Source organism: Sphaeramia orbicularis, chromosome 5 (assembly GCF_902148855.1).
Source record: "Sphaeramia orbicularis chromosome 5, fSphaOr1.1, whole genome shotgun sequence".
In the NCBI taxonomy this organism is placed as follows: domain Eukaryota; kingdom Metazoa; phylum Chordata; class Actinopteri; order Kurtiformes; family Apogonidae; genus Sphaeramia; species Sphaeramia orbicularis.
Genome location: NC_043961.1, coordinates 26,323,668 through 26,350,869, shown reverse-complemented (window position 1 = coordinate 26,350,869; position 27,202 = coordinate 26,323,668). Strand labels below are relative to the sequence as shown.

Genomic DNA, 27,202 nt, shown 5'->3' with positions numbered 1-27,202 from the left:
AAATGTGAATGTGTGTAAAGGAATTAAGTGCTCATCAAATACAGGGACAAAATACATGAAAACAAAAGAACTGTTACAAAAATCATTCAAAATCAATCATCAGTGTTCATACAGTAAGAAATGCAAAAATACAACAGTCAGAAACAAGGCTGAGGTGCTCAGATACTTAAATAAAAGTCCTTTATTACCTATATGGCACCATCGCCAGCACATTTTGATCACACAAAGAGGAAGGTGAGAGGTGACCCCCCTAACTGTGGAACGTACTACCTTTGCACATCAGGTGGCCCGACTCAATTAATGTTTTTAAATCGTCTCTTAAAACATATTTTTTCTCTTTGGCTTTTAACTCAATGTGAGAGGTTGGCTATTATTGTCTTAATTACTTTTATTGTTTTTATAAATTCATTTAGATTTTATTACCCTGGTTTGTTTTGTTTGTTTCTTTGTTTGTTTGTTGTTAACACTCTTGCAGCAAAACTCTTGGTTGAATTCATACCACATTTGGTTTATAGATGGCCAGTGACCCAGAATAGATCTCATTACATTTTGGGAAAAGTAGGTCGAAGTTTAAATTTTTTATGAATTTTTTAAATCTTTTTTTTCCCCCCATTTACTTATAATGGGTGAAATTTCACATGTCTGTAGCAACAAAACCATTGGTTGAATTCATACCAAATTAACTTTATAGATTGCCAGTGACCCAGAATGGATCTCATTACATTTTCAGAATGGTAGGTCAAAGTTAAAATTTCTTATGAATTGTTTTAAATCTTCCCATTTACTTATAATGGGTGTTTTTATATCTGTGTACAGTACTTTGGCCAACTGTGTTGTTTTTATAGTGTTTTATAAATAAAGTTGATTTGACTTGACACAGAGTCTTTGTCCAAGCTGAAATCTGACTGAACAAGAGGCAAAGACAAAGGAAAAGACATGAAATAATAAACTTTTTGAATTCAAGTATTATAACTAAGGTCAAAGACTTTGAATGACATTGCACTCACTGTTGTTTTCCCAATATTGCTATTTGATTATTTTGATTGTATTCAAACCCAAAAGAAATACCTCTACGGGCACAACTCAGCTGTGTTTTGCATTCTGCTGTATTTTTATGGCTCTAAACGGAGCAGAATGGCACAGTTAAGGTTACTTTTATGCACATCAGGTACTTTTGTTTTATCATCAGACTGTGCTTTTATCTTTTGTCCAGGAAACATTTCCCACACTGAAGTGTTCAAGTATGTAGGTCTACCCCATCTTCAACTGCTGAAACAGTCTTCCTCCTGCAGACACTAATGCTGCTCTGAGCCAGGACAGTGGTTGTCCTTCTGGTTTTAAGAAACTAAAAACCTGGTCACCTCCCTGCATATGCTCGCATACCAACACTGTGGCTGTATATTTGCTTTTTCTTCATAAATGAAGCCCTTAATGTTGATTAGTGATACTGTATTAACCTCTATATCCGTGCTGTGTGTTATGTAGGAGTTTGCCACCCTGACGAAGGAGCTGAACATATGCAGGGAGCAGCTGCTGGAAAAGGAAGAGGAAATATCAGAGCTGAAAGCTGAAAGGAACAACACTAGGGTACGTGTTTGCATCTGTGTATCTGTATATTTTAGCACCCAAATGTAGGTACCAATGTGTGGCAATATTGGTGAAAAGAAATGTTTTTAAGTCTTAATTAGTATTCACTTTGGTTGTGTATGTGGGTGTGTGTTGTGTATGTGCATGTGTGTCGTGTATGTGCGTGTGTGTGTGTGTGTGTGTGTGTGTGTGTGTTGTGTATGTGCTGTAGCTGCTGTTGGAGCACCTGGAGTGTCTAGTGTCTCGTCACGAACGCAGTCTGAGAATGACAGTGGTGAAGAGACAAGCACCACCACCATCTGGAGTCTCCAGCGAGGTGGAGGTTCTCAAAGCTCTGAAGTCACTGTTTGAACACCACAAGGCACTGGATGAAAAGGTGGACACACAAATACACACACAGTGGCCCAAAACATATGCTCACACAAGTTCTGTTGTAACAAATAACAGTGGTGGAAAATTAAATGTAAATCTGTTTTTTTCATCATGGAGACATTTATACTTAACTGTAGTTCTGACTTTGTTTTTCTAATATAATGTTTTATTCACTAATTAATTCCACTCTCACTTCTTTGTGGCTGTTTGTTTTGCAATGTTAAGCTGCTGTTAATGAACTTTTCCTGCAAGTGTTTGTGAGTAAAAGCTGTCTAGGGAAAGAAAGGCAACCCCAACTGCACACTGAATGGCTTTAATGAAAAACTTTTATTTATTTATTTGTTATAAAAGTATTAACTTGTCAGTAACTGCAAATTATAGCATCAGTAATATGAGGTGGAGCTGAAGTAGTGATGGTAATATCAGAAAATAAAGATACAGTATGTCTCAAATAAAGGCCTGGATATCATCATACATTTAAGACTATGTACAGTCCAGTTAATACAAATTAGCATCATTTCTATCAATAAGGTGCATGATATCCACTGTGGTGCCAAACAAACAGCAGCTTTATATTGTCCTTAGGAGTGTTGTGTTGTTTTTCAGGTGCGTGAGAGGCTTCGGGTGGCTCTGGAGAGGGTGGCCACCTTAGAAGGACAGCTATCAGCTACCACTCAAGAGGTGAGAGAGCTATGTGACAGGTATTTTTATTCACATTTACATTTCAGTGTTAAAAACCTGGGTGGAAACTAATAATAGTGAACAGAAATGCAAAGAAATTTGCTTTTTCCATTCCCATTTGTCTCAAAATGTGGTAAAAATTGTCATACATTTGGCTTAAACCTGCCTTGGGAGTGTACTTTGACTGTGTGTGGTATGGTAAGTAAAACATCAGCTCAATCTCCAGTAGATTTCTGTTGAAGCCTTCAGTGTCTGGTGCTACGCTGGGTGAGAGGCTCTGCTGTCTCAGCCCCTTTGTTCACTTGAACACACATCAGCAGACACAAATTCCTCTTCTGTACTCATATGTTTAAAAGTGTCATTATAGAAACCATTGTTAAGATTAAACAGTGATAAATATTCACAGCAGGCTCAGTTAAAGCAGAGTCTCAGTGGGTTATATAAGACACAAAGTTCCTAATTTGCACTGATCACACAGCTTTAGAAGACGAGCAGACCCTCACCGAAGCAAACCCTCTCCTCTCTATTCTAAGAATAATTCATATTTGTAGCTATGTAAATTACGGTGGAATGTGCTGTCTGAAGCATGCTGGCAGTCTGTGAGCCAAACTTCCCTTTGGGAAGCTGAGTTTTGTTCTTGAAATTCACTGAGGAAAAAGAAGAGGGGATAGTAAATGTGTGAGTTTTTTTCATTTTTTTCTTTTTAATCTACTTTGCAGTTGAACATGGTGAGACAAAGGAAGGATGGTGACTCAGCAGAGCGAACAGATGGATCCAAACCTACATGGAAGGTCTTCCTGGCTGTGTGATTGTTTTTCTGCTCTGTGCTTTTATTTTATTCTGGCCTATAGTATTTTTCTGTCTGTCGTCTGTCTCCTTCTCGGTTTGTTCTTCCGGCCTTTCTCCCACACATTAACACATCCACTCGCACAAACACACGTACATGAACAGGAGGTGAATGGAGCTAAATGTAGCATTAATCTTCCTTCACCTTTCTGATAATGGTAATGCATTAGTTGCACTTGCTCTTTGATCGAGCTCAGTCTTTTCTGGTTTCAGGCCAACCCTGAAACCAGCACACATTATGTAACAGTGTCTGGGTCTGGCCCCAGAGACTAACAAACCTCCCCATGATTAAACATTGGAGCCTGTTTGTATCTAGATTCCGATCTGCCTCCTCTCTATGGGATGATAACTAAGGAAAACTAAAAGATCCATTTAGTTTGGCTCCAATTTATTTGGCTCAGACACAGTGAAAGTAAAAAATGTGCCAATGTAGTCTTATTAAAAGAATAATTAAACTTGAAAAATCAATAGCATGCCATTTAGACAAGATGAAAGTAGGAGATGACTATATCAAAGGATGGCCACAAGAGCAATAGATAAAAGATGAAGACAAGACTGTAGGTTTGCTCTATCACAGGGTGAACGGTGCGAACACCCACACTGTCGGGGCATCTATTGAAGACAGCCCGCTGGCAGTCACCACCACAGATGTGACATTCAGAGCCATTTAGGGGAAATGCTCCAAAATGACCAAGATGTCATGTACTTTTACAGCAGGAACATTAATGAAGATGTGCTTAGGGCCACATTGTACCCAGTGATTGCAACACATTGTCAGTCGGATGAGGGTGTTCAGTGCTTTTTCCACTAAAGCTAATGAGTTCGTATGGCTCAAATGGAATTATGCACATTTGCAAATCACAAGGTGTGTTTTATTACTCAGCTTCAGACCATTTAGGGCACTTTGTGTGTATGTTTCTGTTTCTGTGAGGTATATGTGTGTAGGCAAAATGGGAACACAAAGATGAGGAGGGGGTCCTACAAACTTTAGCTGCCCACTGTGTTGCCTGTCTGAATATGCATCCCTGAAGGTTTGTTTAATTAAGGCCCTGGATTTAACTGCACTTTGAGCTGTGAAGAAAAGAGAAACAACATCAAAACAACAACATGGCAGCCTACCCTCACACAACCTGCCCTCATATGCAAAACCCCAGAACTTTTTTATCTAGGTCGTTCAACAACTTCATCAGCTCCCCAACCACTCTCAATACCTTCCATCAATTCTACAAACATGTGCATGAGTCGTATCAAAATAACTTGGTTAAACTGCATTTCTGTTTAGAATGTGTGTATGGGTCTATTAATTTTTTGTATCCACTTTACAGAGACTGCCAAACGGTTCCATAGACGCCCACGATGATGGCAGTCGTGTATCTGAGCTTCAAGAGCTGCTGGATCGGACCAATAAGGAACTGGCACAGAGCCGCGAGCACTCAGCCACTCTGAACGCCCGTGTGAGTGAGCTTGAGGCAGAGCTTGCAAATGCACGCCGAGAACTGAGTCGCAGCGAGGAGCTGTCAATCAAACAACAGAGGGAACAAAGAGAGGTGAGAGTAAAGGATAGACCCTAAAGACAAATGTGCTTCTGTTCTGGTAGAAAGCATCCAGAGCAGCGGGCAGCAAAAGGTTTCAGCCTTTCAAGAATAAAGATAATAAAATTTTGCATTCTGCAGTACACTGCCCAGTCCACAGTGGCAAATACGATTAAACTACCCTGTCATTAAAAATATACTTTGGTGTCTCACTGTTTTTATATTGTTATTGCATCTACAGAGAGAAGATATGGAGGAGAGGATAACAACATTAGAGAAACGTTACCTGGCTGCTCAGCGAGAGACCACACACATCCATGACCTCAATGATAAATTGGAGAATGAACTGGCCACCAAGGACTCCCTGCACCGTCAGGTACAACTGGCACTAATGCAGTCTATAAACAGTGCTAATGTGCACACTGAACGTCCTGTTTGCCCACATGCATAAATACTATCATTTAAAGATAATCGGTCAAGTTAACATCAAATGGATATGATCATTTCATCTGTCTCAGTTAATGTTTCAGAGCATCTGAACAACAAAATCTAATGACACAGTAAACTACTCTGTAGCAAATCAGTTAATAAAACCTGACATAAAGTATTAATCTATGAATCTGCTGTGTCATTATTCTGAGTCTTCAGGCTTTCTTGGATATCTTACACTTCTAATGAATTAAGTGACACCAAATATTTGTCTGATGCAAGTTGACATATCTGTTATGTACTCAGGCTTTCACTTTTCCTTTTATAACACTTTAATATTTCATTACCTCAACCACGTTATTCACAGTAAAGCTAAGGCGGTAATAAAAACACAAAATCAATTACATTTATTTTATTGCTTTCTAATGGTTGACAGTGAATGTAAGGTTTTGCGGCACTGACTGATATTACAGTGGAAGTGAGGGACAGATGGAAACATCCATCTTCAAGGTTCATATATAGTTCAGGGTGAATGTGAGTTCAGGTCCACATAGGGGAATACCAGAAACATCCTCCATTTGTGACCATGTGTCATGTCCTTGCTCCTCTCTGGCTGCACTACACTGATTAACCCTCTCTTGTGATTGCATTTATGCCCCTCCTCTTATTTTTTTTTGGGCTGTGTTTGTGTGTCAGAGTGAAGAGAAGGTGCGCCAGCTGCAGGAGATGCTGGAGATGGCAGAGCAGAGGCTGGCTCAGACCATGAGGAAGGCTGAAACACTGCCAGAGGTGGAGGCTGAACTGGCACAGAGGGTGGCAGCGCTCTCCAAGGTAGCTCACACACAACCACAACAAACCATGAAACAGCAGCAAAGCATTAGGCCGGGACAATATATGAATCAGTGGTTTAAGGAAATGAATCAGCCAGACATTAATACATGGCTTGCATTGTTCTTATATGTATGTGTCTCCCCCTGCAGGCTGAGGAACGCCATGGCAACGTGGAGGAGCGGCTCAGACAGCTGGAGTCACAACTGGAGGAGAAGAACCAAGAGCTGGGAAGGGTGTGTGTGTGTGCATGCGTGTCTACGTGGATGTGTGTGTGGGTCTGTATGTGTGTGTCTGTGTGTGTGGGTGTACCAGCCCTGCAGGGTCTCTCTGACCTCTCACTATGATGTTTCATATTTGTTGGATGCCTTGACTCTTGGCTCTGTGTTCTCTCATGCATACACGTAAATACACAAACAAGCACGACAGACAAACACATGAAGAGCTCTCTATTTTTCCGGTGCATCGTTGCATAAATTTGAACCAAATCCACATATCTTGCTCAAACACACTCCCCCTCCCCCATAAGACTGATTGGCTGCTATCTTTAGACTCTGAATAATTCACGCAAGGCTAATTTCTCTCTCTCTCTGTGCAATTTTATGACTATATTTAGTTGAAGGAGCATTATGAGGATGCGGATATGTGTGTGTGTGTGTTAATTTACTTTAATGAAATTACTGTAGAATACATATTAAACACAGCGCATCCCATTTAAGAGAAGGCATTTAACCCTTTTTCATCATCAAGTAAATGACTGTAATTAAATCATTGTGTCTGCTAGATCCATTGTTGGCCAAGAAGACCTATATCTGACAGCTGGTGGTCTCGGGCTAAATACATACTTCATTCTTTTAATCCATGCAGAGATGCTTGATTAGCTGCATAAAAGCAACTAAATGAAGCCTGTGTCAAAGAGAAAATTTGATGTCATACCCCCGACTGATTTTCTCTTTGCTCATCAGGCTCGTCAGAGGGAGAAAATGAATGAGGAGCACAACAAGCGCTTATCTGACACTGTGGATCGTCTGCTCACTGAGTCCAATGAAAGACTGCAGCTCCATCTGAAAGAACGCATGGCTGCCCTGGAAGACAAGGCAAGGCCTGTACACACACTCATCTCTGGAGCTGCTGTTGTCATAGCCTCACGGAATGAATGATATCCAGCGTAACACATGATCAGCTCAGATCACAGATTTGTCATGACACTGTTTATTTTGTGTGTGTGTCTAGAACTCCCTTATTCAGGACCTTGAGAACTGTCAGAAACAACTTGAAGAGTTCCACCATACCAGGGTTAGTAAAGACCACTCCCACAAATTCATTTACAATATTGCAGGTGATGGGAGTACATTACACCATATGCTCTACACATTATTCTGTGTAATTGCCTGTTTATTTGGTCGTCTGTACCTTTTTTATGAGAATGAACATGTTGAGAGTATACACTATATAACCTAACATAATGTAAATGAAATGGTAATACATTACATAGTAAACATGATTCCTGCTACTGTTTCATAAGACACAATCTATTTCACAGTGTCATCTACTATGTCTTTTATTGTTGTTGTCATTTGCCCACTGACAGTGGAAGAATACTATATACAGTACTTTTAAAATAAAGCTTAATTATAATGCATCTTTAAGAATGTGGTATGTTATATTGTAATATGAAAATGACAGGAAGGTTTTTTCAAAATTTTTGCTACTTTTTAACTTCAACAGAGTATGATTCTATAAGTGTAATATTGCTCCCTGTGGTATCACTTGAGTAAAGGATCAGACTGCCTCTTCCACCACTACCCATAATGCCCTTCTCTCCCTCAGGAGCGGCTGATTGGGGAGATTGAAAAGCTGAGAAATGAGATTGACCATTTGAAGCGCCGCAGCGGAGCGTTTGGTGATGGAACTCATCCTCGGTACTCCACATTACTCCCCACCTTCTCTCCCCTTTCACACTCATACAGACGTATCTAGTGCCATATACATTATTGATGGTAATCTGCTCTGTGAATGTAATCAGGTCTCACCTGGGAAGCTCCAGTGACCTTCGCTTCTCTGTGGTGGAGGGCCAAGATGGCCACTACAGCACAACTGTGATCAGACGAGCGCAGAAGGGCAGACTGTCAGCGCTACGAGATGACCCAAACAAGGTGCCGATTGTGTCTTTATCAGACAAAAAGCCTATCTGCCCTTGATACACATGTACTAAGAAAAATGGCCTACTTACAGAACCATGCACAAGATCATAAATCAAATATCCGTCTAACTACACACTGCGTCTTACCAATGCTTTGTCCACTTTCACATCTGCTTTGTGTCTGTTTGGCTGATGTGTGATGAGACCAGTCAGACTCTTGTAGTGATCTTCATATCTAACTTACCATTCTCTACTAACCGCTCTGTCTCTGTCTCTCTTTCACCTGCTGCTGTGGACATGCTGTCTGATGTAAGTTTCCTGCTCATCCATTTCTTCATATTTAACACCAAATGCCATATTGTATTTTTACATGTATTTTTTCAGGCTTCATTCATGTATATCTATCTATTTATGTTCTTTTATGATCAAAAAGGTCAAATAGATATGGGACCATGCCTATATGGTTTAAAGTTTGTGTAATTGTGTTGTCCAGGTGTGTGCGGTGTTTGAGCAGGACTACCCATCTCTGCGCGGGAGCGTCAGCCACCTCCTTGGAAGCGACATTGAAGCAGAGTCGGACCTGGATGATGACGTTAGCTCGGCCCTGCTCTCCCCCAGTGGCCAATCAGATGCTCAGACTCTCGCTCTCATGCTGCAGGAGCAGCTTGACGCTATCAATGAGGAGATAAGGTGACATATTGCAGGCACATTGGATTATATCACATGACAGTTTCATGATGCCCCTGGGGAAACAGGGTCAGTGCCACAGCAAAAAACCGGATGCAGATAAGAGGAGAACAAAGTATTAAAGATTATACAACAAATAATTACAGAAAAAGGAGTATTTTGAGGAGACTTGAGCAAATGAAGGTGCTGCCTTGTCTTGTTAACACACATCATGAAGCCCTGTGGCCAGACATGATGCACCAGAGTGATAGCAGTATTAGATATACAGATGATTTACCACCACATGGGTCTCCTCTTTCTTTTTTTTTTCTTTTTTAATTCTTTATTGTGTGTCTCCTCTTTCTTAGCTCTGTTTTTTTGCTGGAAGATAATGCCGTTCATTGCCATTTTGAGTGAATAAGATCTTCTTGTGACATCTCAGAATAAACGTTGAAATGGAAAAAAGCTGCTGAATGTACTCAGCCATGCTTGCCTGGAAATGATTAAGCATTTTTAGAACAAATTATGTTTTTGCGAAACCGTTTTTCCAGAATTACTATTCCCTGTATTCATCATTTTGTGGAAAAAAGCTCAAGTCAGTTAAAAATGTGATTAAAAATAAATCAATAAATAATAATAGTGAACCTGACTTGGAAAACACCAACCATTATTTAGTTTTTGGTGCTTTATATATATATATATATATATATATATATATATATATATATATATATATATATATATATATATGTATGTGTGTGTGTGTGTGTGTGTGTGTATATATATATGAATATGTATATATATATATATATATATATATATATATATATATATATATATATATATATGTATGTGTGTGTGTGTGTGTGTGTATATATATATGAATATGTATATATACATATATATATATATATATATATATATATATATATATATATATATATATATATATATATACAAACACACACAGTATGAGGATAATTCTCAATACATTTACATGATCTCAGTTGTTCTCACAGAATTACAGGGCATGTTTAGGGACTTTGACTTTGTTATTCTGTAATATATAACTGATGTGTGCATGTATGAATGTGCAGGATGATTCAGGTGGAGCGAGAGTCAGCAGACCTGCGTTCTGATGAGATTGAGTCTCGCGTGAACAGCGGCAGCATGGACGGACTCAATGTGACGCTTCGACCCAGAGCCCTCCCCACATCTGCTACTGCCCAGTCCCTAGCATCGTCATCGTCACCACCCACTAGTGGCCATTCTACGCCTAAACACCATGGACGCAACCCCAGCCACCATCTAGGCATCATGACTCTGGTCAGAGACAGAAAGTCAAACTCATATACACACAAGCAGTTATAAACTAAAAAAAACTGTACCTGTTATTGTAACAGTTTTTTGTTGTGTTTTTTAGCCAAGTGACTTGAGAAAACATCGCAGGAAAGTAGCTGTAAGTTTGCAAACACGGCTAATCTAATGCTCATCTTTGATCCCATTGTGGTTGGCATTGCTGAACTCAACTGCTTTTGTGCCCCTTCCAGTCTCCAGTGGAAGTGGACAAAGCCACTATCAAGTGTGAGACATCGCCCCCCTCCTCTCCCCGCAGTTTACGGCTAGAAACCAATTTCGCCCAGTTCACTGGCAGTCTGGAGGATGGCCGAGGGTAAACACACTCACTTTCAGACACAGGCCCTTTTCCAAACTCATCTCTCAGCACTAGCACTTCATTCTGAGTGCGTCTTTGTAAGTACATTAGGTAAACTTTAAAAGAAACCCACACAGGACAAACAGCTGTCACTCTGAATACTGATAGAAGAAAAGTACATCCACCAAAACAATAAGTCTGTCCTATAAAACACTGCACATGGTTTGATATTGGGAATCCTTATGTATCACACAAATTAGAAACATATTACTCTAATTTACAGCTGACAAAAAATGTAATCTTTTGTTCCTGTTTTACTTGTTTCCAGTAAACCGAAGAAAGGTATTAAGTCCTCAATCGGCCGATTGTTTGGAAAGAAGGAGAAGGGTCGAATGGAGCCGAGTGTAGGCAGGGATGGACAGCCTCTACCGGCCTTATCAGGTGAACAGCAGAGTCCATACTCTGTTTCCACAATGATGATTCAGACCTTGTGAGACTTGCAGAGACACAGATTAACAGTGTAGAGTTATTTTTCAGACTTTGAGATGGGCATCGGTGACACTATGACTCTGGGTAAACTTGGCACCCAGGCTGAGAGGGATCGCAGGATGAAGAAAAAGTAAAAGAATCTCATCATTTTCTGACAACTGTTTGATTTCTTGTTGTTAGACTTTGTCAAGAATAATGTTGTTGATATTTTTCTCTCTCTTTCTTCATTTTTAAGACATGAACTTCTTGAAGATGCCAGGAAAAGAGGTTTGCCATTTGCTCAGTGGGATGGTCCTACTGTCGTCTCCTGGCTGGAGGTATCCTGTTGTTTTACTATTGTACTGTTTTTATCAACTGATCATTTCCTTCTTACTTTGAAAAACTATTTTTGATATAGCTAAATGAGCATGGAGAGCATTGAGGTGCTTCAGAGATGTCCCTGGTTCAGAAATAATATTCTCCAAGTGTGTATGAACATGCTTGCTTGGTACACACTAGAACTGCACAACTTATAGAGACGCAATTTCAGTAAATTATGTAACTGCAAAAGTCTGCAAAGCAATGGACCAATGTGTGTGTGATGATCACTTTGGATTTTGCAACACTGAGGAGAAAAGGGTAAACTGTGTAAAACATGAAAAATTGAACCCTTTATAGGGCACTCATAGAAATACTCTGAAATTCATAAAATCAGCCATAGTGTGTTATTGAAGGACATAACAAAAATGCATTACTTAAGTGAAAATTTTCAACATTTTATATTGTTATGTAGAAACTCAAGGTCAGTGAAGTTACCATATTTGGTTCCTTGGTTGCAAGTGATAAAAAAAATAAAAAATCCAAGACGTATATATAAAAAATACAAGAAAAATGCATGTAAGGTGAAAGGAACATCACTTTTAGAACATTTCAACAACATAAGTGCTGATCCAGACACCTGTCCACATCCACATTATCCCTTTGAACACCATTTCTTTACATTAGTACCATTACTTCATGGTACCTAACAAAGCAGGTACACTCACTGTTCATGCAGAGGTGGACCTTACAGACCCTGTAGACCACATTGGACCTGAGGTTGTTGACTCACTGTCCTCACTGTAACTGTTGCTGTCACTGTCTTGTAATGTATGTGGAAATGACCAAAAATAGTCCCTTGCCCGATAAAGGGTTAAGTTTATCATTTTTTAATAACAGATTATCATATTTAATTGTTATTACACAAGCTTTTATGTTTAAAAAAATACATGTCCAAAATGCACACTTCAGAATTATCAGTAATCTGTGCATTTTGTTTGATTAAGCAAAGAGACTCAAATTGCTATCGCAGTGTTGTCCATGATAATTGCAATGTGACTTTTTCACCAAATTGTGTGTCATATCCACACACTAGAGCTGCGTATTTAATAGGTTAACAACTGTAGTTTGGAAAAGGCTGCAATTTAATGGTGTATCTTTGGCAATATGACTTGTGCCTTCATACACAGTGAAAATTATATGATCATTTTTATGTTTGTTTCAGTGAAAATGCCGAAGTTACACAGACTCACAGTGTATCTCTAAATAACTGTAATAGTATTTTTTGCACATCATTCAGCCCTGATGTTGTATATACAGTACACCACTCATCTATCAAATACCATTGCACACATATCTCCACACCCTTCATCTTCTCCATGAATTTTTATTACGGCAATGGTGGTGACACTGACTATCCCATTGACTGTCACCAGCTGTGGGTGGGCATGCCGGCATGGTACGTGGCAGCCTGTCGTGCCAACGTGAAGAGTGGAGCCATCATGTCCGCTCTGTCAGACACAGAGATCCAGAGGGAGATTGGCATCAGCAACCCCCTGCATCGACTCAAACTACGCTTGGCCATCCAGGAAATGGTGTCCCTCACCAGCCCCTCTGCCCCGCTCACCTCCAGAACGGTAAACAAGAACAATAAATACACATGCACTCAAAAGGTGGATTAAATTAGCAAATGATATGAAAGTGCAATCGAGGAAAGTGACTGTGAACCCGTTACCCTCCACAAGAATTAACTAAGTCCACTGTGAATTTGTTTCACTTTAAGGCTCAAGCTTCACTCTGCACTGGGGAAACGACTCCTCACTATTCTTTTTATGTGTTTGTTCCTCTGTTTGGACCACAGAGGAGGCTTGTTTTACGTCTTTGACTGGGTTGACGTGCCCTTTTCTGCTGCCATAAATTGCATGGGGTTCTGTGGGAAAACGACACACAAATAGTGCCAGATATAGCTACAAGCTACCTGCCTGAAATACACTCCCTCCCTTGGCATCACTCAACACAGTGTTTGTCTTTGTGCGTGTTTGTCTGTGTGCGCGGGGGGGTTTGGTATGTGTGAAAATATACACGAGTGCATTTTTGGGTGTGTTTTATGTGTGTGTGTGTGTGTGTGTGTGCTGTCGTATGTGTGTGTATGTTCTGCTTGTGCGTGTTCTCGTCCTCTGAGCAGTCCTCCGGAAATGTGTGGGTGACTCATGAAGAGATGGAGAACCTGGCTTCCTCCACTAAAGCGGTCAGTACCATCTGGGTGCTCCCCTCCCGTTTCCCCCCACCAAACACCAAACACTCCCTCACACTAACACCGTCCCCACCGTGACACACATATGTCCTGTCCCGGAAGACCCTTTTAAATTCTCTTGACATCACTACTAACGCATCTTTTGAGCTATCGCTAGCACATTCATGTGGGTTGGATGCCAGCTGTATTTTGTGTAGGATAATGACTCCATGAAAAATGTGTTGTTGTCTTTCTAAGTGGCAAATAATGTGTTATTACAGTTAACTGATATGAGTGATGGTTAAGTGCAGAAGAGCAGTGTGTAGGTGTGTGTGTCTGTGCGAGTTTATGATGACGGGGTTTAATCTGCATGCTTTTCTAACCCTGTATATTGTCTTTACCATGCTGCCACTCAGGAGAATGAGGAGGGCAGTTGGGCACAGGTGAGGGCTGCAAACATCATCTAGAACTGCACTCATACATTAGCAACACGTACACTCTAATTTATATCTGAACATAAGGGCAATTTATATTCATATTCCATTCTGCCCTATACATTTGCATACATTTAACACTTCAGAGAGCTGTACTTATGGGCAACCAATTTGCAGAGTAAAATACACAATGATGATATGTTGCGTGAATTCATTTTCCTTGCGACTAAAAGCCATGTAAAATGTAAATGAGAGGTTTCAGATGTAAAAGACATGAAATGAAAACGACATGGAAAATGGAATAAGATGAAAATAACAACAAGATGCAACAAAACCTTGAGTGACAGTGTTTTGACAGTGGAAAAGTCAGCCCGTGTAACTTTACTTGTCAGTGTTGATGATCATGCTATCCGTGATTGACTTTCCAGCACTGAAAAAAGTGCATTTATTCAATGTTGTTGTGACAGCAAAAGTCAGCAAAAATCATGATTTCTTGTCATAGATGAGGTTTTCAAGCTGAAGATGTTATTGCAATATGAGAATCACTGAGGTGTGTTTTAGAGCCTGTGCTATTAGCTGATATGGCAATAAGGAAACAAGATTAAAGTATGAAAAGTGGGTTTTTATTTACTCAAAATAATGCAGACCCAAAATTACAATAACCAGGCCTATAAAAAAGGTTAATAAAATGTAACTGCACTAAAAACAGCAACTGAACAAGAAGGTTTTAACTAAATGAACTGACCTAACACAATGACACCAGAGGGAACACATATAGTGGCTTGGCCAAACTAAGTAACACGCAGGGGGAAAACAAAATGGACGCTGACTATGACTAAATACAAAGTAAACCTAACTAAAACTAAACCCCCCCCTATTACACCACAGCTCATGGTTCAGTCTTGTGAGCTGGCACCAGAATTTCACAGGCTTCATCCCTCAGACCAGAATGAGACCACCCACCAGCTACGCCCAGTAACTCAAAGACAATGAAACAAAAGATAAATATAATAATGAATTCACAAATTAATACAGCAAATAATTACCTTACAATGTTAAAGTGTCTGCTTTCCATTTGAACAGCCAAAGATTGAGTTAAATTCCAACTCAAATAAGCTAATATTTAATGCTTAAGTGTGATTGACTGGAACTGAACATATGCAGGTACCAAACTACATGATTGCAAATGAAATAACCTTTTTCTAGTAGGGTGCTTGAAACTGGTGCATGAAACTGAGTTCATTTTGGTACCTGGAACTTTGCCAGCTTGTTTAGACCCAATAATAAAAGAGAAATTTAGACATATTTCCCCCCAGGATGTACCTAATGATGACCTCAGATAAATGCATAAAAAATTATACTCTTGCTCCGAACCATCCCAAAATTAATGAATTTTTAATAAAATATTGGGACAAAAATTGGGACATGAAAAGCTACCGAGGTGTCAGTGCATTTTATCTGGACCACATAGCTTGAAATGGTCTTATATAGCACTGTAAATAAAGACAGTGTTAAATTTGATGATCCTAGTGGTTTTTCTAACCCAAACATGTGGGATTTTCATGATCAGTCTCATTCCAGGTTTTGTATGTAACCCATTGTGTCCACTTGCATTACATGTTGAACCTTCCCAGTTGAACTCATATAAATCGTGAATGATTTTGTGACCAGGGTCATTTTTGTGAAATACTCTGCCTTACATAATTAGTTCAACTCCCAAAATGTACCTGTGAGAGAATAAAGAGATATTCAATAAAATAGTAATTTTTGAGTCCTTTTGATCATGTCACATGCAGATTTTTGTCTTAAATATAATGTAAAATAATATAAACATGTGTTTTATCTGAAAAATAGTTTCTCTTTTATGTCAGTAAATATTTTCAAAATAGACCCAAAGTGCTTCCAAACTTGCTTCATAAAATTAGTCTACATCTGGTTTGAATTTTTAGCTCTCTTGTCCTGTTTTTAGGGACCAGTTTCATAGAAGCACCCAGTAACAAACTAATGAGGTAGGAGAGTGTACATTGTGGTTATGTTACCCAATGTGGCTGTGACCATCAGTTAGTTTCATACAGACAAAATAAGGACAACACAAAATGCCTCATGACTGTACTTAAAGTGCATCACACAATTAAATTTTGTTGATAATCAGATTAAAAAGGTAGACCTTGACTGCCTCTAAAAATACCAACATTGTCTCCTGCCCTCAGGTCATCAGAAAGGCTATTCTAAAAACATGGACTGCAGAAATAAAAGTCCTGACAAGGGATAATTAAAAGGCCACTACCAGAAGACCTGAGGGTTATACAAAGCCTTTAAAAGCAAGTCTGAATAAACCATTAAGAGCTTCATAAACGTGGTTGAAAGAACCTGAAAATCAATAGTAATGCAGATAGGTAGCCAGTGCAGAGATTAGTGTAATGTGTGTTCTCTTTCTGGTTCTAGTCAGCCCAGTGCAGTTTGAGTGTTAAAGTAACTGTAATTGAACTATTTTCTTCTCAGGAGGCCAGACAGTAAAGCATTACAACAGTCAATTGTGCAGGTAATAGAGGCAGGCATTAGTGTCTCTTTGTTGACTGGAGAGAGAATCAGTCACAGTCTAGCAGAGGTTTTAGGATGATAAAAGCATTCTACGTTATGTCTCTAATCATGTCTAATGTGAGGATCAAAAGTGAGATGTGAATAAAAGACATGCTCTCTACTTTGACTCTCACCAGTCATGCAGACTTCAGTTTTGTCCTGAAAAATCTCATACATAGCTTGATAAATACCGTTAAAATGTCTTAACAGTGTTATGAGATGGGTACTCGTTTTCTGAAACTGGTTGAAACTGTTTTTACAGAAGATTTGAGGCAGAAAAGATGCTTTTTTCATAATTCAATAAATCTTGATGTATTATGTATTTAGTCTTACTTGTAGTTGTGGTCTACCATCTTTGCTTGTTCTTACACACACACACACACACACACACTCAGTAAACCCCAGAAAAGAGTCTCAGTTGGAAGAGACACATTTTAACAATATTTTTCTGAAGAGATGTTTTTGACCTTGTTTCAAGTGTAAGTAAGATCCTGAGTTTGGCTGTTGAACTGATGCATAGTACCAGATCCTGGACCTGGAAAATATAGATCACAGGTGTCAAACATACGGCCCACGGACCAAAACCGGCCCACCAAAGTGTCCAGTCCGGCCCCTCTGATGAATATGTGAAATGCAGAAATCACATTGAAGACATTAACAATCAAGGATGTTAAAATCTTTTTAGTTCAGGTTCCACACACAGAACAATGTGATCTCAAGTGGATCAGACCAGTAAAATACTATCATAATAACTTACCATAATATCATAATAACCCATAATAGCAACTGGAATTTTTTCCCTGTTTTTTTTTTTGTGCAAAAAAGTAAAATTACATGAAAATGTTTACATTTACAAACTATCCTTTCAGAAAAAAATGTGAATTATCTGAACAAATAGGAACAACCTCAATCAATCAATCAACCAATTAAATTTTATTTACATAGTGCCAAGTCATAACAAAAGTTATCTCATGACACTTTACACATAGAGCCAGTCAAAACCAGACCCTCAAGTCAATTTACGGAAACCCAACAGAATCCTCCTGAAATACCTGAAGTACAATTTTAACAATATTCTGCCTGTTACTAAATGTTTTGTGTATTTGTAGATATACTGTGATCTGTAAGCTGTAATGCACATGTGTTAATGATAAACTAAGACTAGTTTTGTTAAAATTGCAAAAAAAAAAAAAAGAAGAAGAAGACATTTCAGGTTATTCATGTTATTCACATTTTAAGGAAACTTTGTAGATGTAATCATTTTCATAATGTAATTGTACATTTTTCGCTGTTATTATTTTACTGGTCTAGCCCACTTCAGATTATATTGGGCTGAATGTGGCCCTTGAACTAAATTGAGCTTGACATCCCTGATCTAAATAGACTAAATCATTCTTAAAAATGTGCTTTTGCTCTGCACTTTTGGACGCAAGGCATGAACAGGTTAAGAAATGTGGGTGTAATTTTATTTAACCGTCTTCTTAAAATGATAGAAGCTTAATTTGTTGTGATCTCAGTGCACCATAGCCTCTTGTCTTTTCATATTAATTAGCCCCATACTTGTATGTTCATACAGTTCTTATATGTTCTATTATTCCTGTAGACTCTGGCGTATGGTGACATGAATCATGAGTGGATAGGGAATGAATGGCTGCCCAGTCTCGGTCTGCCTCAGTACCGCTCCTACTTCATGGAGTGTCTGGTGGATGCACGTATGCTGGACCACCTGACCAAGAAGGACCTGAGGAGCCACCTCAAGATGGTGGACAGCTTCCACAGGTCTGCAGTTTTGGTTTTTCGTTTAGCTACAGGTTGATCAATCTTAGCTTTCATGTGCTGGCCGGATACATTAGCAATGAAGACGAGAGGGCTCATGGTGCATATGGGCTGGTGTATTTCTCTGTTTTGGTCTGTTTTTAAGGTTGTTTTTCCACTGGGGTGTGTGTGTGTGTGTGTGTGTGTGTGTGTGTGTGTGTGTGTGCCAGGGCTAGTCTGCAGTACGGGATTATGTGCTTGAAGAGACTCAATTATGACAGAAAAGACCTGGAGCGCCGAAGAGAGGACAGCCAACATGACATGAAAGGTACACTTTCACACTTTACACACATCCAGAGACACACAGAGAGTGACAAAGCAGCAAAAAGATACCGCGTACACATGTTCAGACGCTGCTTAGAACACGTTCACGGTCAGAGTACCATCTAGTGGTTTTGTGTGATATTGTCAGCTGTGTCTAAGCACGAAGACAGCTGCAGTTTTGACTGTCAAAATGCCAAATGAAGAAAGGCCTACAACGTTATGATCCAAAGCTTTACATACCAAAGTAGTACACACAGACACACACATGAATACAGCCAGCCCTCTCGCCCTTTTGACCTTGAGTTCTGCACATGAACTTGACTCAGCTGTCGTGTCAAATCAGAATCCTACCCTATTTACACACACACACACATGCATACACGCACACCTACACACACGCACGCATACATGCACACACACCGCCTGTTCCAACTTGGAAAGCTGGCCGACAGCTGTGCTTTAAATGAACAAAGGGAGTGTGCCAGTGAGTTGACACTATGTGGACACACACATTATCTCTTTATCTCTCCATCTTGCTCTTTGTAGCTTTTTTTTAATGTAAAATAAAGTTGCTATGTAACTGTGAAACATTACTGTGTAACATTCTCTTGAACCTGAGTTACTTTCTTTTGCTTCAGACGTGTTGGTGTGGACTAATGAGCAGGTGATCCACTGGGTCCAGTCCGTTGGACTGAGGGAATATAGCGGCAATCTGTTGGAGAGCGGTGTTCATGGAGCACTTATCGCTCTGGACGAGACCTTCGACTACAGCAGCCTCGCTCTTATCCTGCAGATCCCTATGCAGAACACACAGGTGGTTAATACGACTCAGCATGCAGTCCCATGTTACACAACGTACACTAAAGTTCATTATGTTGTTTACTGACCTGTTAAAGTTAATCTCAGTCCTGTTTATTTAGCAGTTTTTACATCAAGACATAAAACATTGCACTTAGAAAACTGCCGACAAGATTTGTTTCATTTTGCACATGCACAAGGACACATGCAACATTTTTTTCCAGTCCTGTCAGCCCAGTGCAGGCCATTTGGACATTCAGTGACCAGTCCATCTTCCAACAGTCACACTTCCTGAGGTTTTTATGAGATTGGTTGATTTACTTTTTATTGATGGTGTGGTTTGTGTGAAGTCAGCTTTTCCTTGTACCGCTTGCTACATGCTGCCAACTTTTACTACTCCTGCACATTTTGTATTAGTTGTTCTCTGATCAAATTCCCCACGGTCCTCAGACAGAATTGGCTTAAATATTTCCTCAGTTGTGAGCTTCAGTGCAAATTATGTTCCAACATCTTCATATTAATCTTTGTTTTGGCAGCTAAACTTAAAAAAAAAAGAGTCCAAGGTTAGTCCTATTTATCAGAACAATTGTTTTTTATCTAACAGGTGTTTCACATGTATTTCAATTTTGTGTTTATCGTCAGTTCCTGTTTATTTCTGACCCTAGTCAAGTAACTCACAGATATAATTTGGTGTTTTTCAGGCACGTCAGGTTCTGGAAAGAGAATTCAACAACATGTTGGCCTTGGGGACTGACCGCCGACTAGAAGAGGTGACCTCTGAAGCTGCTGCTTTGATCAATGCAGTAACGTTGAAAATGGGCCAGTTATCTGACTTTGTTTTCGTCCTGTCCCTGTAGAGTGGGGATGACAAGTCTTTTCGACGCTCTCCTTCATGGCGTAAGAGGTTTCGGGCACGTGAAGGAGGGGCGGGGCTGGGGATGATGGCGGGCTCCATGGAAACGCTGCCAGCTGGTTTCCGAATGCCCTCTATGTCCATGCCACCCTCTGTGAATTTGATGCACAAGAAGCAGCTTCAGCCTGAAGGTGTGTTTCAGTACTAACCAAACTAGTCATTTTTTGGATGCATCAGTAGTATGTGAGCTTTTTCTTACTGACTGCTGCATGCTGTGTCCTTTCTGTCTTGCTGCGCCCATACACTTCCACGCCTCTTAAGCTCCTCCCCCGGCTCCCCCGAGACTCGACCCTTCAGCTGTGCGGACCTACTCATGCTAACTTCTGTCTGCTTACTAACAGGAGCGCTAATGCTGACAGGTAAGCTAACAAAATACTACCTGAACCTGCTGAACTGACAGGTCAGTGTGCACTTTTAACCAGCATTTGCCCAGCTTTATGGCATGAGGCAGGAATGTGGCACTAACTCCCAATGACAAAACCTACAGTATGTGTATGAATGCTTTTGGTTGATCTTGGCCTTTTGCTTTGACACTAAATCAACCAATAATATGGGTCCTGAAAACATATTCATACTGTGTGTCTTCAAAATGTTCCCAATCATATTGAATGTTCTGTTAAAATTACTTCTTGCAAAACCCAGCAGTGATTTCTTCCATTTCTTAATTCTAAAATCACAGGTCCCTGTTTTATGTGAAAGGTGTTGCACGTTGTGTCACCCACCTCTGATGTCGTTCTCTGATTGCTGGAGGTGTTTGCTAACATGTTTGTTGTCACAACTTTATGAGATGTCAAAAAACTGTCAAAGCCACGTGTTACTGTGTTTCTCAAGAGGCCAAAAAATCAATAAGGTAGCCTTAAAGTCTAGCACTTAATTTTTTTATTGTCAGTTATTCCTTGAGGAAAGTAACACTTGCAATAAATTTATTCTGTTGCAGGTTCAGTCGTACACAAACCAAACTGAATGACATCTTTAGCAAGTTTCACATACAGGGTCGAAAAGTATAGAGATAGACTGACTCTTTATTAATATGAGTTTCTTTTTTATTTTTTGGGGATAGAGAGGCGAAGTTTTGCACCTTAAGGTGGACCTTACTTTACTAAATATATGAATGGCCATTAAAGACAGATCATTTTTCAGTCTTGAGTGAATTATGCCAACATTTGCAATTAAGATATTTCTCCATTTAAGTCAAGAGAGTCAAAACATAGCGTAACTAGAAAAGCACTAAGAGAGCACAGACCTCCGCCAAGGCAGATCAGTCCCCCCCCATCACCACCAAAATTCAGTCATTTGTTCCTTGTGCCAGTATCAACATCTCCTGAAATTTTCATCCAAATCCGTCCATAACTTTTTGAGTTATCTTGCACACACACAGACAGACAGACAGACAGACAGACCAATGCCGGCAAAAACACAACCTCCTTGGTGGAGGTAAAAAATAGTTAAAAATTGTTGGGTTTTGCTTCAAGTCACGTTTCTTGTCTCGTGACAAAATCAAAAGGGCCATCACCTCGACACATTCACCTCATTTCAAGAATGAGTGAAAAACTATTAAAAGAGATGAAAAATCACAACAGGTCTGGTCATGTCCAGAGCTATAGAGACAGACATATTCAGCCTCTCTGCAGGTCATTGAAAGATGAAGTTAGAATGATGTCAGTTTTATGTGTGCGTTCTAATTATGTAATATCACAATATTTACAGGCTATGAATGAACCTCAAAAGTTTCTTTTATGTGGATGTCATATGTGTAATTGATGGCATTTAAAGGGGATCAAAAAATATAGAGCTGGGTGATAATCTTTTTCTTAAATAGTATGGACAATTTATAATTTCAATCGATTTTTTTCTGGCTACACAAACTGAAGACATATTTTGATTAAAAAATACTAAAAATATTTATATATAGACCATACATGACTGGAGATACACATTCACACTTAACATAGTGAAGAAACCAAACACTTTGCACTTTCAGTTTTTGTTGTGCAAGAACAGTCTCCAGAGGAATAATCTCAGTAAGTTTGGCATTTTTCATGATTTTTTAAAGGCAAAACCTTGATTACTTGATATACTGTCGAGCCACTGACTACTATAGATATTTTCCCCAAAATAAGGTTCCAAGGTGATCCACCAAAAGGAGCAGGACTTTGCCTCTCAGTACACAACAGTATTGGTTTGCAAATAGCAGATATGAACTAGCTTAAGTCTTCAACACTGACTCATTTCGATCTCATGTCTTTCTTCCAGTGCATTCTCATTACCTATATGGACATATGCTTGCGGCCTTTTGAGAGTGATATGCCAAATCTGGAGAGGGAGCCCTGGGTGCCACGGGGGGCTTCACTGCCAGCCCCTTTGCTGCCCAGCCTCACCTCCCACCTTTCACCTCTCACCTCTCCTTCGGACACGTGCAATACAGAGGCCAACTCTGACCTTTGAACTCTTGAGAGTGCTCATTGGCTGCGCTCGCTGCTGTAAAGGAGACTCGCCCCGGTCTCTCCCAGTTTACCCCAGTGCTCCCAGTAGCCTTGTTGTTGTGGTGTTGTGCTCCTGCCCCCCTGGTTTCAGCTGTGGGTTCTTGTCCTGGTTTTATAGTCCCAATATGGCTAAGTCCAAACCAATCTGCCTCTGTCATCATTTCCTACGTTTCCCGGTTAGGTTGTAAAAAAAATTAGGGACATGGTGACCAGCCATTGATTTGGACTTGGAATGGATGAATACTTGTATAAAAGGCAGATCCCACTGCACATTGCCCCTCTACCGGTTATGCAAGGTATTACTCATTTATCGTCTCTGTACATAAAATGGATGACTTATGTTTTTTATAGAAATATTATATATAAATATATATATATTGGAAATATATATGGAAAATAATATAATATCATTGCTGTATGAAACCCAATGCCCTGTATTCGATAGTGACTGTTCTCTCTCTTTCTCTTTCTTTCTCTTTCTCTCTGTGTCGGACCTTTGTGTGTCTTTTGCCGTATGCTGTAAGTGTGTGAATCAGTAGTGGGAGGGACTCACTAAGGAGGGGTGTGTTTATTCAAGGACTCTTCACAGGTTCATGGGTCCAATTTCAGACTTTTCTCTTTGCCTCTTCTCCTGTTCTTTCCTCTCCCCTCTTCCTCTTTTGACACTATGTAGCTGTTACCTCTCCTCTCTGTCCGCCTCTCTCGCCTTCTGTATGACACTATGTAGCCTAGAATAGAGAGAATCCTTTAATATGAAGAGTTACTGTGAGTGTGTGCGTGAGTGAGAGAGAGAGAGTGATAATCAGACGTCTCCTTGCGCGAGACTCGTGGAGAGGTTGTGCGTGAAAAGGCCGACCCCAGCCATGTGACCATGACTTTTTTTTACATGGATGGGTAGTGTGGACACTGTAGCTCCTCTCTGTTGATTCCTTTTTTTCTCTCAATTCAAAACTGTAAACTGCTGCTCAACATCAGCCAATGATATTCATGTAAAACTGCTCAAAGAGACAGATATGTCGAATTCTGTCCTGTCACCTCCCATTTAGTTGCCATGGAGACGTGCCAGAGAGCAGTCAGTACTTGCAGCTGACCAACTCCTCATTCAGTGAGAACACAGTATATGAACCAGTGAAGTGCTGGATGGGTGTACAATCCTTTTTTATTTTACAGTTTTTCCAAGGTGTCTAAAGGTGTAATGTGCTATGTGGCAGCTATGAGTACTGTGTCTTTATTCCAGGTGTGAAACAATGCTGACAAATCAAGATTTTATTATTTGGCTATTTAAAAGAAGTGTACTGTATTTATGACACTATATAGACATAAGTAAAGCTGTTTTTTAAAGATTTTGGATGTCGTTCCTTATAAGATTCATGAGCACAATGACAATGGGTATATTGAAAATGGTCTTTATTGCAAGAATTAAACAGAAAATATTGTTTTTTTCCAGAACATCTACAAATACACAACAATCTTAGTTATAAAAGTCAAAAATAAGTTAGCAAAAAAATAAAAAATAAAATGGCAAAACCACTCTGTAGAAAAAGGGAACGTATTTACATCACTATCATTCATTACCTGTTTAAGCAGATCTTGGTCAAAACTGCCATGGTACATATTGGCCCCACAAACAAACTCATGTTTTTTTAAGCATATAAAACACACACGTAAAAGAATGAAAGATCAGGGAAAGGTTTCGAAAAGAGGAAAACATGTTTAAATTAAGAAAGGAGAAAAAACAGGCTTTGTTATTGCTCTGTGGCTTCATCAGACAAGCCCAACAGAGATCCACTCTAGTAACTAGGTGTTGGATTCATGCAGCAAAGTCCTTAATTCTCTAGTTAGACTCTAAGCACCTGTGACTCTGACAAGACAGGTTTGAACCACAGGATTAGATAGGAAATAAAGGGAATAAGGCCTTATTGTGAACAGTACAGGAGGAATTCTTTGGCTAGCAGACCCGCAGAGCAGCTTCAACACTGATAAATCAGAATGTTCAAATTTAGACCAAACAAACATTTAGATCAGTAGAGCTGTGAAATAAATAAAACCAGAAATTACATTGTTTATTAACCTACGGTGCCAATTTTTATGTTGCTTTTTTTTTGGCTCACTGTTCGTGTATGGGTCCACTAAATGGAGGGTCTACTTGGGAATGTCCACAGGAAAGGCTACGGCTCCATCTGATGCAGAGATGCTGTCCACGATGGAGGTCAGAGCACGCATGTTCCCCTGCTCTGGAGAGTCAGCAGCACTCAGGAGGTCTGCGGAGAAACCCAGTCACACATTCAGTACCAGAGTGTGGACACACTGAGCTGTTCGTGCTTTTTAATGGGATCATGTGTGAACTGTCCTCACCCTCGCTGCTGTAGCTTTGCGTGCACTGCTCTGGGGTGCTGCTCCACTCGGGGCTACTGCAGCAGGTGCTGCCCGAACTGGGCTCACTGGACGACGACACCTGTTACCATGGAGATGCACACACAGAAGTTGCCGTCAGTCACCCTGTGTTATGACACGACACACCCCACCCCACACTGTACTGTTACAACACACAAATACACACATGCTGCCCACAAATGAAACCTGTCACCCCAGAGACCACCATCACTAGAAAATGTCAAAATCTTCTAACATCAAAACCATTTCAACAAGTTCTACAGTCACTTTTTGGACTTTTCAAACAGATTTTCTACTTTTGCTACATTTTGACAGCTGGTAGCTTGTAAGAATTGTCTTTTTGAGCAGAAGATTTTTTTTATCCTATGGTATATTAAACTAGAAATTCACTTTGCTAACTATAGAGTAATATACTACAAAACTAAGTTACTAACTATAGAAATATCTTAACTTAAAGACACTGAAAGGACATGTATTACGTTTGTTATGTGATCAAACAGATACACTCCAAATGAAACTTCAAATCTTAGCCACAGTGGTCATTTCCAAAGCAGATCAGTTTGTCACAGTCACACCTTGTGAAGAAATTTTTTAGTTTGACCAAGTAGTTTTTTTCACTTCCTCTTTCACCTTTTCCTTAAAAATATCATCTTGACTTTGACCTTTGACTGGTCTCAATGTTTAATACGTGACCTTCTGCTTCCACTCATCCCTCCTATGTCCTACTCACTCTGGGCTGGGCCGGGCTGGGTCGGTAGTGAAGTCCCTGCTGTCCTGTCTCAGTGTCCTGCTGGTTCAGGGAGGACACCAGTGCCTGCAGCCTTTCAATGTACTGGATGGCACTCCGCAAGATCTCCACCTTGGGCAGCCTCTGGTTGGGGTTCATTAGGGTGCTTCTCTTCAGGGCATCAAAGGCCTCGTTGACCTTCTTCAGGCGTCTTTTCTCCCTCAGCGTGGCTGCTCTCCGGCGGTCCATGGTCACTGTCTTCCGTTTGCAGAGCTTACAGGCCCAGGGCAGGCACTGACCCGGGCAGTGGGGTTCAGAGTGAGGTGACAGGCTGGATGGAGAGGCTTTATCCTCTGTTCCTGTCACCCCAACTCCAACACCCCCTGAAAGACTCCCACATAACCCCATCATGGAGTTCCTATCCTGGTAGCCAGGTTGGTCATATGCCCCAGGTAGGCGAGAGGGGAAATAGCTGTCACCTCCCTCGTAGAAGCGCTGGTCAGGGAAGAAGTAAGGGTTGGTCTCAAAAAGCTCCATGGTGGACACCTCTGTGGTCTGGATGTAGGGGACAAAGATTCCTGCTTCCCCTGGAACTGCTCTACCGTACGTGGTCGTTGGGTCCTGTGTCTGGAGCGTATGTGTCGGAGTGTACGAGTGTGTCTTCGTCCCTGGTCTGAGTTTGTGATGAGTGGAAGACGTGTGGAGAACAACTGGTGTGGAGCAACTGTAGGCTGGCATTTAAACCCCTCTGCCTGCTGCAGGATCATAGGGTTAAATTTAGCACGAGCCCCCAGAAACCTGACACGACGTTTAGCTGTTGCTGCACATCTACACTTCACATCTCTGTTGGGCCTGCTCTCTAGGGCTTTATGGCCCGCTCGTGCGTGTGTGTGTGTGTGTGTGTGTCTGCCCTTGTGTGTGTCTTTGTGTGCTGTAGGAGGTCAGGATATGATCAGGTTGCCGTGGAAATGAAACAGATAACCTCAGATCAAAGATGTCCGTCTTAATGAGCTAATCCCAGACTCACGTCTCCCTCT

The 27,202-nt window shown here is 40.3% G+C and overlaps 2 protein-coding genes across 6 annotated transcripts in view; one reads left to right on the top strand and one right to left on the bottom strand.

The window, feature by feature from the left end:
- ppfia4 (PTPRF interacting protein alpha 4) overlaps positions 1-24,388 on the top strand; it is a 73,832-nt gene extending 49,444 nt beyond the window's left edge. For 2 of the 5 annotated variants that reach the window (XM_030134401.1, XM_030134405.1), the window contains 29 exons: positions 1,486-1,587; positions 1,799-1,963; positions 2,566-2,640; positions 3,360-3,431; positions 4,812-5,033; positions 5,260-5,394; positions 6,144-6,278; positions 6,428-6,511; positions 7,241-7,372; positions 7,509-7,571; positions 8,106-8,197; positions 8,302-8,431; positions 8,912-9,108; positions 10,182-10,410; positions 10,508-10,543; positions 10,635-10,756; positions 11,067-11,179; positions 11,276-11,357; positions 11,463-11,544; positions 12,961-13,161; positions 13,710-13,772; positions 14,174-14,200; positions 18,375-18,550; positions 18,757-18,854; positions 19,489-19,664; positions 20,350-20,418; positions 20,506-20,692; positions 20,823-20,920; positions 22,815-24,388. In XM_030134401.1, the coding sequence (XP_029990261.1) occupies positions 1,486-1,587; positions 1,799-1,963; positions 2,566-2,640; positions 3,360-3,431; positions 4,812-5,033; positions 5,260-5,394; positions 6,144-6,278; positions 6,428-6,511; positions 7,241-7,372; positions 7,509-7,571; positions 8,106-8,197; positions 8,302-8,431; positions 8,912-9,108; positions 10,182-10,410; positions 10,508-10,543; positions 10,635-10,756; positions 11,067-11,179; positions 11,276-11,357; positions 11,463-11,544; positions 12,961-13,161; positions 13,710-13,772; positions 14,174-14,200; positions 18,375-18,550; positions 18,757-18,854; positions 19,489-19,664; positions 20,350-20,418; positions 20,506-20,692; positions 20,823-20,881 (3,324 nt within the window). In that variant the 3' untranslated portion in view covers positions 20,882-20,920; positions 22,815-24,388. The remainder of the gene's footprint in view (positions 1-1,485; positions 1,588-1,798; positions 1,964-2,565; positions 2,641-3,359; positions 3,432-4,811; positions 5,034-5,259; positions 5,395-6,143; positions 6,279-6,427; positions 6,512-7,240; positions 7,373-7,508; positions 7,572-8,105; positions 8,198-8,301; positions 8,432-8,911; positions 9,109-10,181; positions 10,411-10,507; positions 10,544-10,634; positions 10,757-11,066; positions 11,180-11,275; positions 11,358-11,462; positions 11,545-12,960; positions 13,162-13,709; positions 13,773-14,173; positions 14,201-18,374; positions 18,551-18,756; positions 18,855-19,488; positions 19,665-20,349; positions 20,419-20,505; positions 20,693-20,822; positions 20,921-22,814) is intronic. The other 3 variants (XM_030134403.1, XM_030134404.1, XM_030134402.1) reach the window with 3 other exon arrangements.
- A 747-nt stretch (positions 24,389-25,135) lies between these two features.
- On the bottom strand, positions 25,136-26,861 carry myog (myogenin). Its single transcript, XM_030134406.1, has 3 exons — positions 26,169-26,861; positions 25,400-25,499; positions 25,136-25,305 (listed from the first exon to the last, which is right to left on the bottom strand). Exons 1-3 carry the CDS (start codon positions 26,700-26,702, stop codon positions 25,187-25,189), a joined length of 753 nt encoding a protein of 250 aa, XP_029990266.1. The 5' UTR covers positions 26,703-26,861; the 3' UTR covers positions 25,136-25,186.
- Positions 26,862-27,202: the final 341 nt, after the last annotated feature.

Bases quoted from the DNA above. Each gene is read 5' to 3' on its own strand.
- myog (XM_030134406.1), bottom strand. From the start codon at position 26,702: ATGGAGCTTTTTGAGACCAACCCTTACTTCTTCCCTGACCAGCGCTTC. The intron at 25,500-26,168 runs GTGAGTAGGACA...CCATGGTAACAG, and splicing joins CCAGCCCGGCCCAGCCCAGA to GTGTCGTCGTCCAGTGAGCC. The intron at 25,306-25,399 runs GTGAGGACAGTT...GTTTCTCCGCAG, and splicing joins GCAAAGCTACAGCAGCGAGG to ACCTCCTGAGTGCTGCTGAC.